This window comes from Perissodus microlepis, chromosome 7, assembly GCF_051167445.1.
Source record: "Perissodus microlepis isolate ML-2025 ecotype Zambia chromosome 7, ASM5116744v1, whole genome shotgun sequence".
NCBI classification, from domain to species: domain Eukaryota; kingdom Metazoa; phylum Chordata; class Actinopteri; order Cichliformes; family Cichlidae; genus Perissodus; species Perissodus microlepis.
The window spans coordinates 40,320,549-40,331,423 of record NC_140467.1 but is presented as its reverse complement, the minus strand read 5'-3'; the positions used below and the strand labels follow the sequence as shown (position 1 = coordinate 40,331,423).

General features: G+C 39.9%; 1 protein-coding gene across 3 annotated transcripts in view; it reads right to left on the bottom strand.

The window, feature by feature from the left end:
• Positions 1-8,563: 8,563 nt before the first annotated feature.
• Positions 8,564-10,875, bottom strand: part of sfswap (splicing factor SWAP) — a 57,674-nt gene continuing 55,362 nt past the window's right edge. For all 3 annotated transcript variants that reach the window (XM_084935035.1, XM_084935037.1, XM_084935038.1), the window contains exon 19: positions 8,564-9,251. In XM_084935035.1, the coding sequence (XP_084791161.1) occupies positions 9,186-9,251 (66 nt within the window). In that variant the 3' untranslated portion in view covers positions 8,564-9,185. The remainder of the gene's footprint in view (positions 9,252-10,875) is intronic.

The window sequence follows — 10,875 nt, the reverse complement described above, 5'->3', positions numbered from 1 at the left end:
AAAGTAAATAAGGGCATAAGATGAGGGGGAAATAGTCTATAGTATCAGCAACTTGTTTCTTGTCTCTTTTTGACATCTGTAATATAGGCCAAAAGAGCTGAGAGTTACCAAAACTTTATACGTGCTTAGAAGGACTATAAGACTATCTGCTTTAGTAATAAAGGGATACAGGCTCATCCCTCACATAAATCTTCCTCACTAGACTCTGTTTGACTCATACTTATCTATTCCTCAGTGGTAGCATACAATTACCCCTTGAAAAATGCTGCATAAGGCATCACTCGCCTTCCTTATCAAAGGCAGCGCAGCTGTGCAGACAGATAAAGAACCAAAATAATAAAATAAGTGTCTTTTCACACACACTGGATTGGCCAGATGAACTTCTTGCTGAAATTTTGACCTGTGTGTCGTACAATATCAAGGCGAGACACTTGCTGATAGAAATAATAGAATGCCAAAAATTGAGTTTAAATTATTTATCAGTTATTACTGACTTTAGTTCAGTCATACCCCAATGCATTTATTTTTACATAGTAGTTTATTTACACGGAAAACAGTTCTAGATCATTCAACCGTGTAACAAACCGTCTCGTTATTCATCTGAGAAATGGGCTAAATCTATGGTTCTGCCTTGATTGTTGTCTGTCTTCTATAAACTGTACAGATGAAACTGGTGAAAGCAGTCTAAAGGGGTGGACATGACTGGCAGCAATGCTCAGGCAGGCTGTGGTGTGCCAAGAAAATATCCCCTACACATCACCACCAGCAGCAGTCTGAACCGTTGATACAAGGCAGGATGGATCTATGTTTTCATGTTGTTTACATCAAATTCTGACTCTCCCATCTAGATGAAGCAGCAGAAATTGAGACAAGGTCAATTTGGGGGACAGCAAGGTGTTCTCCAAGCCAGTTGGAAGATGTCATGTCTCCAGTCCGTCATGGGGCCTACACCTGTTGGGACATGCCTAAAGGTTTACCACTGTCACCACTGGGATCCTCTCTTCTTAACAACAGTCCATAAACATCTGAGAACCAAAGGGACCAGCAGCTGGACATTTGGGAGAGGAATGTCCCAAAAGAAGAATTAAAAAATTTGTTTGTTTTTCACTTTTCTACTTTCCACCCTTTTGTTTCCCCAGTCCAATGTTTTTTCAAGAGTTGCTGCTGCCATCAAATTCAAAATATTTTTCTTAAAATGATATATGTTCCCACTTATTTCCCACTTCCACATATTATTATGTGAGAGCACCTTCAGGTAAATATTATTTAATTAAATCTTTATTTGATTAGATCCGGTATAAAAGAATGTGATCACAAATCACGACTCCCCAAATAGTGTAGAAGACAGAGCAGTTAAGCTGCCTTTTGTATTTTAGCGATATGTTTTATAACAAGTGTGGTGTTGATGTCTTTTCACCTGCAACCGTTCATGTCTGCACAAAGGGGGTTGCGCTTGACTTCAGACTTGACTGAAGAACTTGTAACTTGACTTAAGGCTCACACTTCACTGACATACTGCAGTCCGTCATTTGGACCTGTTCCACTATCTCTTTTTGAACCTGACTTGAACGTTTCTGCACTCAGCTAAAAGTTTAGTTTCAAATCAATAAAGAACCTTTGAGTTTGGAAAAAAAAGGCTAGTTTTCAGTACCTACTGCTGTTCTCCTTTGACTTTTTCCATCAAATGTTTGGCTTCAGTTCCTTAAAGCAAAAAAAGAAGAAGAAAAAGAATAAAAGTGGAGTGTGGGTTCAGGTTTGTTTCTTACCAGAACATGTCAGCGTGAGGACGACGGTTTGTGATGTCAGTCTGTACCACATGACCCCACCAGTCTTGAGATGCTGCAGCTCATTGTTGCCTGATGGCAGAAACAAATGTCTCCTTCCACTTTCACTCCCTGCAGCATGGCACAGCCTCTGTGAATGTTAACTGTAGTGATCGATGGATATATTGCTAGCTATTGCAATATGCTAAATATATTATCAACTTCATCAGTGAATGGATTTAATTAACTTTGCTGTAAATTATGTGAACTCTTCTTATATTGCTGTTTTTGCTGTAAAACATTTCCTGCCTTAACTGTGTGAGACTCTCCCCCCTCCACCCCCACTCCTTACAGATTTTATATGATTAGATAAAAAAAAGTCTGCAACATAATTGGATATATGGTGTTATTAGAGAAGCAATTTCCTTCCAATCTATTTCTACCCATAAACATTTGGGTTGCAAGACTTTGTGTTTAATAGACACTCGTGATTTTAATTAAATTTAGTTGATTATCGACAGATTATTTTTGCCTTTTTTTAAGAGTCTCATTTGCAGAGAAAGATTTAAGAGCTTTTTAACTTCATTAGGAGACAATTGTTGCTGTTTCCATTATGCAATGCAAATGTGATTAAAAACCTCTATCGACCAGATAGAAGCAGAGGCTGGAAGGAAAAAGTTTTGAGTCATATTACTCTGGCAGATGTATTTACATTTTTACATTTATTATTTCAATAAAAAAAATATGTATATGAATTGTCGATATGCTAAATAGTAAGCATTGAGATTGGGGTCGGAGGTGTCATCTGATTGTTGGGTATATCTGTTTTCTTTGTATTATTGCAGGGTCCTTACCTTATACAGCGCCTTGGGGCAACTGTTGTTGTGATTTGGCACTATATAAATAAAGTTGACTTGAACTGAACTGAACTGAATTGGACACCCAAGACAAAGTAGTTCCAGTTGAGTAGACCAAACTTAACAACACCCCCGAGCCCTCTTTGGACAGCAGAGTGCTAAAGTTAGATTGAACACATGCAAAATCTTTCCAGCATTTTTGGGCTTGAACTAAAGGGACAGGTTTTTAGAAAATATTGCTATTGCTCCAATAAACCCATTGGAGAATAAAGCGGGCAGGAACTGAACCACCAACCTTTAGTTGGTGGATTAGTAGATGACCTACTCTTCTTCCTCAGCTACAGCCACCCCCTTAAAAGTGCTTGCTGTAGATTTTTCCCTGAAATACATTTTAAGACTTCATAAAGGGAGCAGGGATACAAGTTAAGAGATAATGCAGTCAGTAGTATCAATGCTTACTGTAATAGTTTGACACTGGTGAAGTGGTAACATATCTTCTTTAATAATCTAAGCATTACAGCAGGAAGCCGAGCTAATACCAAATAGGGAAATGACAACAGGTAAGCTCATAAGAGGGGATTACTATAGAAGGGGAAAAAACAAACAAACCATCAAAAGCAAAGTGTGTCGGTGTCAGCTGTTCATGTTTTTCTGAAGGGAGGAACCATTTTCACGGCCGGAGGCTTGAAGCAGCTCTTCTTTTATTCTCGTTACGTTTCTGTAGAGTTTCCCTGGTGGCACGGGGGCAGAACTGAGTATTAATGCAGTCAGAGGAGGTTTTGAACTGCTCTCTGTAGAGATTTTGCATCAGCAGGAGCACTAAGGATGTGTGTGATGGTGCATATAGAGCACAGGAACATGCTGACTTTGGATGGCAGAGCACTTTGTTTCTCCGACTGAAGAAGTTTTGTCCTCCAGATGCTATCGCGTCAGGTGATCTGAGTTATTGCGCTAAATATCCCTCAAGTGTGCCTAACTTGAAAACACTGCCATGCTGGTACACAGCTGTAACTCACAGTTAATGTAATGGATTATTATCACCTTGCCACAGCGTTGCAGGGCTCTGCAGCGCTCTGCTCAGGTTGCTGGAGCAAAACTTTAAATGTGAGCAGAACAAACAGAAGCATCAGTGATTTTGTAATTAGTTGCCTGTTTGAAAATAGGTTTTACGTTTTAGTGATTAAAGACATGGCTTTAAATGGATTATGGTTCAGAACATTTAATCACCGGTGAGCCAGCGCTCGCACCCCAGTAATTCGAGCTCGAGTTTACCAACAATTTCTGCATCCTGGTTTAAGTGAGCACTGGGTCGCAAGGGCCATCGCAGCAGCTGCCTGGAGGGTATGAGGCAATCAACAGTTTTCAAGGTTTATGCTGCTGACAGTAAACTTTATACAGTCAATAGAGGTTATTGCTTGGGGGCAGGGAATCTTTTTTATTTTCCTTATAAGCTGGGCACCCCAAATAAAGAGAAGAAGAGAAAAAGACTTAGAGGGGGGATAAATGTGCTGTTGAGCTTTGCACACCTGTCTTAATGGAGAGGGAGTCACAACAAAACCCCTTTAGAATTACTTGTTTCTCTGCTTTAATTAGTTTAACAATGTCACCTAATCCCCAATAACACACAGACAATTACAGCATTTCATTCCTTTGTTATAAATGTCGACAAATAAATACTTTAAATCTCTGAAATTACTTTGTAGTACTTAGTGGTGGGACCTTTCCTTTTTGATTGATATCAGATAATTCAGATCAAACTGAAGATGTGTTTTCAGTAAGCTAAGGCAGCTCTAACATAAACTTTCAGACTTGTTTCACTAATTCCACTCATGCAGTAAGTGACATACTAACCCCGTTCAGTGGTTTGCTTCAATCAATATAGAGACAAGAACACCACCGTGGCTCTTTTTGTTAGCTGAAATTGATTGTTGGTAGTTGCTGCTCATACAGTGCTGTGCAAAAGTCTTGTGCCACCCCAAATGTCTTTATATTTTACTAGAAAAATACAAAGTGTATAAGGCAAAAAATATTTTTACAATTCTAACAAGATTGAAAGTCCATATTTGGTTTGATCACCTTTATTCTTCTACACAGCCCGAACTCTCTTAGTCAAGCTTTTTTGTAGTTTCTTCAAGAAGTCTTCAGGGATAGTTCTCCAGGCTTCATGAAGACATTCAAAGCTCTTCTTTGGATGTCGGCTTCCTTTCGTTCTGTTCTCTGTCAAGATGATCCTACACTGCTTCAGTAATGTTGAAGTCCAATCCATGGCTGGTACTGTTCCAGTGTTTGTGCTTTTTTCTTTGCAGCTGGTTTTGCAACTTCAAATCTGATGATACTTTTCGACCTTCGTTTAATTCAATTTTGACAAGATCTCCAACACCACTGGCTGCGGCCCCAATGACCATTTTAAATGAAACTCAGATGCAGCTGAACTCCCGACTGTCAGTTTTAATTCAGGGGGCTGAACAAAAAGATTACATAAAAATGTGAGGAACTAAAGTATTTTTGAATACACTCCCTTCATTTCAGGGGCTCTTAAGTAATTGGACAAATTAAATAACTGAAAATAAAAATGACAATTTCTAATACTTGGCTGAAAACCCTTTGCTTACAATGAGACCGAAGTCTTAAACTCTGTCCATCTGTATTATGGAACGCTGCTCAATCAATTTGACTGCATTTAGCTGGATTTGAGCAGACAGTATGTCTCTGAACACCTCAGAATTCATTCGGCTGCTTCTGTCCTGTGAGACGTCATCACTAAACACTCTAAACACTAATGTCCCAGTGCCACTGGCAGCCATGCATGCCCAAGTCATCACACTGCCTCCGCCGTGTTTTACAGATGATGTGATGTGCTTTGGATCATGAGCTGTTCCACACTGTTCCAAATCCAGTTTTCCTTTCTACTTTCCTTTCTTCCTTTCTATTCCTGAGACTTATGAGTGGCTTGCACCTTGCAGTGAATCCTCTGTATTTACTTTCATGCAGTAATCTCTTTATGACTTGGATATCGATACGCCTACCACCTAGAGAGTGTTGTTCACTTGGTTTGCTGTTGTGAAAGCATTCCTCTTCACCATAGAAATGATTCTGAGATCATCCGCCACTGTTGTCTTTCATAGACATCCAGGTCTTTTTGTGTTATTGAGTTCACCAGTGCTTCCTGTCTTTCTTGTTTACTCAAGCTGTACCAAACTGCAGTTTTTGCCACTTTGACATGTTGTCTGTTCACAGTAAAATCTTCCAAATGCAAGCACCACACCTCAAATCAACTCAAGCCCTTTTTTCTGCTCAATTGATAATGACATAATAAAGGAACTGCCCACACCTTTTAGGCTTTGAGTCAATTGTCCAATTACTTATGGTCCCTTTAAAAAGAGGGTGGCACATGTTAAGGGGCCGAAACTCCTAAACCCTTCATCCAATTTGAATGTGGATATTCTCATAAGAAAGCCGAGAGTCTACACATTATAACCATGTCCATTATATGACTATAACTGAAATATGTTTCAGTGAACAGGTAAAAAACAAAAAACAAAAAAAACTTGTGTCATTGTCCAAATATATGTGAACCTAACTTTTTTTCAGGCCTGAAACTTCTTCTGTTCTCCACTTTTCCAGGCGGACAAGTGGAGGGCAAGTATCTTAACTACACAATACACAGCAAGCTAAAATATGCTGAGTTTTTGGGTAATGGCTCTGTGTAATCACCTTATTGTTGCAAAACCACTATTTTATCCCTGTCGAACTGTGTTAGCTTTGGCATTTTTCAAAGATTTTACTAAAGAAATGGTAACAGATTATGTGTTTGTGTGACAGGCTGCTGTAACAAAAGATATTAGTTTGTAAAAATATAATTTAAAATTGGTTCTTTGTTGCCTGTTATATGTAGACAGAGCACTCATTCGTCCCTTGAGGTGGCGCCATTTATAAGCTCAAGTGATTCTTAGATCAGTGGCTTAACAAAGAATTTTTTTTTTTTAAAGAGCCAATTTCTGAAACAAAATATAATGAAATGAGGTGTTGCACAGCACTACATTTTAAACACATTATTAAGAAATGCTCAGGTTATTACTAATTATATATATATGTGTGTAGTTTCTTGACACCTGGTTATGTGGAACTCCCACCAAATGCAAGACTGCATCAACAAGGTTACATTTGACTCGTGGGGAAATTATTACATTGCTACATATATGATACACTTGCACAGGAGGTTGTGTTGTTCCAACATACAGACAGAATCTATTCACAGACACACACAAACACCACGTCAAATCCGCGTTTGTGGCGATTAGAAGTGTCTTCCCATTCACAGAAAATTCCAGTTTCAAATTTTATTGATCACTTTTGATCACTACATAGTACGACTCCCCTTTATATCTCGACACTCAGACTTTGATCAACCACCTTATTTTGAACTCAGACCCCTCAGATCAGAGAATCAGTTACCATCACAGGTTCCAGAGTGCAGAGTGCTTAAATCAAAGGGGGAGTTATATTTGTGCTGAGGGTTTGCTGTGGGATAAGCTCCAGTTTGATTTTTCCCCTCCCTCTATATATATTAATTTACTTCTATAGAAATAGACTGGCTTTCTTTTTTTAATAATACATGTCATGTCACTATGGATCTTTTGTCTTTTTTCCCTTACTTAATTTCTGTGAAACACATTTTAAGTGTTTTTGAAAGAAATACCAAGGGCATTATCCCAGCTGGTGAAGAGGGAAAGCATCCTAAGAATAAATTATGACACTTCTACTTAGTTTGCAATCTCCAAAAATTGATTCTGTTCATCTGGACGTAGCGTTTTGTGGGAGAAACGTTTCGTCACTCATCCAAGTGGCTTCTTCAGTCTCAGCTGACTGCAGGTTTCCCCAAACTTATAAACAGTACATTTGCATAATGATTGAAACCAGCCCACTGAAGGAACAATGGGCTGGGAGTTCCTTAATCTTAATTATGCAAATTCTCATGACCATTGATCAACAACCACTGATCAAAGACCACTGATCAATGGCCATGAGTACCATTCACAGAGAGTTGGGGAACGGCTGCAATCACAGCATTGTAAGATGGTGAAAGATGTACCCTTAGGCCCCCTCCTCGATTCAGAGATGGTCTTTCTCTTTTCACGTAAATGGCCTCCTTGACTCCGCGCTCAAACCAGCGTTCCTCCCTGTCCAGGATGTGTACATCCTCATCACTGAAAGAGTGTCCACCGGCCTGTAGGTGTGAAAAGACTGCAGAGTCCTGGCCTGACGAGGTAGCTCTTCTGTGTTGTGCCGTCCGCTTCGCCAGAGGTTGTTTGGTTTCCCCGATGTATAAATCCTGGCAATCCTCCTGGCACTTAACAGCGTACACTATGTTACTCTGTTTGTGTCGGGGGACCCGATCCTTGGGGTGGACCAATTTTTGGCGCAGCGTGTTTTGGGGTTTAAAAGCCACAGAGACCCGGTGTTTAGAAAAAATGCGTCTCAACTGCTCGGATACTCCTGACACATACAGGATCACTACAGGTTTTTGCTGGGGCAGCGGTTGTCCTTCTCTCCTGGATTGGCTGGAGCTTCCTTTAGGTGCTGGGATAACCACATTTACTCAGGGCCTACTTGATGTGCTGTTCTTGCCTCCCTGGCCGCTGTGTCAGTGGGGATGGTGTTCGCTCTGTGTTGAGTGACGAAACGTTTCTCCCACAAAACGCTACGTCCAGATGAACAGAATCAACTTTTGGAGATTTACTTTCCTGGATGATTGAGAATGCATCATTAGTTTCTAATCATTTTATATTTGAATATTCATGTTCCAATTATGTAATCTTTTTTTTTAGCCACAAGTACAATTTGTCCAATATCTAATGCACTATAACAACCTGCATTGTATCCATTTTCTTCTCCTGACAATTTTTTTTTTTTTGTTAAAAGAAAACAACTGAAGGCCACACGTAAATCATAAAGGAACTTTTATTTCATTTTGGATTAGAAAGTTGTTCTGCATTCAGCCCATTACAGTACAAACCAGGAACCAAAATTCAAAGGCTGCACATTGCAGCTGATGGACAGAGTAAAAACAAATTACTTCTCAGGTAGTAGAGTAGGCGCTGAAGAGAAAAAGGAAATGAGGAAAAATGATGGGAAAATTAAATTATCAAAACATAAGCCTTCATAGAAGGAGAGCTTCCAGATTTCCTGCAGCTGATGCTGCAAAGAGTGACTCGTAGGAGAAAAGCATCTCAAAACAGGAGGCAAACATTATTTCACATTTGATTCTCCGTGCACCAAAAACATAGCTGTGACTTAATCTCCTGTCTTATGAGCGGTTTTCTCACACCGGCCGTGAAACCAGGTGCTCAGGTTTCACTTCAGCGTACTTCACACTTACGACTCGGCACAAGACGTAACACAATCAAACTGAAACTGTCGATGCTCAATTCTTGATGAACTGATAAATCATGGATAAACAGAGGGCTCTGAAACAGCTGCGGGCCAGATAAATCTCCAGGAAATCGGAGAATACCACTCGCCTGCAGGCAAAAGTTGTCACATCCAGAAGAAAGCAACGTCCTTTTTAAGAATTGGGAGGCTGGAAGGTCTTGGAGGTGGCAAGCATGGCTCGCACTTTGGCCATCAGATCCTGCACAAAGAAGACGAAGAGAGAAAAACAAAGCATGAGATGAGTTTTAATGTACAGCTTTCCCACTAAGACCCCCAGTACAATGTTGCAACTGGCATGGCAAGAGATATGCCATGCCTCAGTGGGTGTAATAATAATACAACTAGTAGTCATTTAGTTTGATCTAAGCAGATCTACTAAATCAAACAGAACCGATCAAAATTTAGGAGCGGAGCAAACACACTGCACTGGAAGGGGACAAAACAAAGCACTTTATTTTGAAAGAACTACAAAATGGAAAAAGTAGATCTGCCAACGCTTTTCTTTTCTTGTCACAGTGTGTTACTTCTCCTTAAAGAGGAATAATTTCTCCTGTAATTCTTCAGCAAACTATTCCCTGCAGTACGAAAGAGCTGCTAGTAATGGTGTTCCCACTGAGAATCAACCATGCAGCTGACAGAAACACAAGTTCATCCATTTGTTTTTTTGTTGCTGCTTGTGGGATGAATGAAGGCAACACTTCCATTCATTTCATAGAAGAAAGAAAAAGTGAAGGAAGGAAGAAAACGAGTATGCAGGAATGTATAAATAGTGACTGAAATGTTACACCAGCCTCAAAGTTTTGTTGCACTGCTATACATTTTAAAAGATTAACAACAGAATCCCCTTAAAGGCAATTAGAAAACACATATATTAACTCCTTGGCCAACCCACACATATCCCTGACAACTGCTCTGTAAACAGGTTATTTACTTAAAACAATATAATTAATAGGAAGTTGCAACGAGAGTGCACAGCAGGGAAACAGAAACACAGTGGAAGAAACTGCCAAACAGCAGTTTTTCATTTCCACTTTCTCCTCCTTCACTCTTCAGGTAGAAATGTAAACTATGCACACCACAGGGGCAAGTGCTTACGCTGCAGAATAGGAAGTGTTAATTTGCATCGCGGTGCACGAGCGATTCATGCACGCATGGACAAATATCCACCCTCAAGCTCTCCTGACAGATGAGACGAATTAACAGCTGTAATCACAAGAGGGGGAAGGAGCTGTCATATCAAATTGCTCTAAAGGCCGTTTCTCTCAAAACCCTGATGTTCTCGGATATACACAGATAACGGAAACACACAATGACAACGCTCAGAATTATCATCAAGTGGCTGGACGTGTGCTCTAAATTCCTATTACTAAATTAATTAAAGACAGACACCTGAGTTTGATGTTGAACATTTTCATAAAGTTCACATTTGACTTTTTTGTTTGATGCTGGAGTTTTAGTTGAGTGTGACAGTTAAATTGCCAGCTGTACTTATACCTCTGTAATAATGAACAGGGATACCTGTAAGAAAAGCATGTTTTTTTCTCCACACTGTAGCACTTGTGCATAATTTAAGTCCTTATCATTTTATTATATTTGCCTCATCTACACTGGAGTAAAGACCGACGGGCAGCTGCTACTCCACAACCCCACCACATATACACTTTACACCAACAGAGACGACATTTAACGACCTCCCCGCACCCATAATGACGGTTTTGACACCTCAGTATACATCAATAAAGATACAGTTTGATGACCACTAGAACAGTTTTGGGGTTTTACACGGGTACCAGCAGAGGAAGAGACCACCCTGACTAACTTCT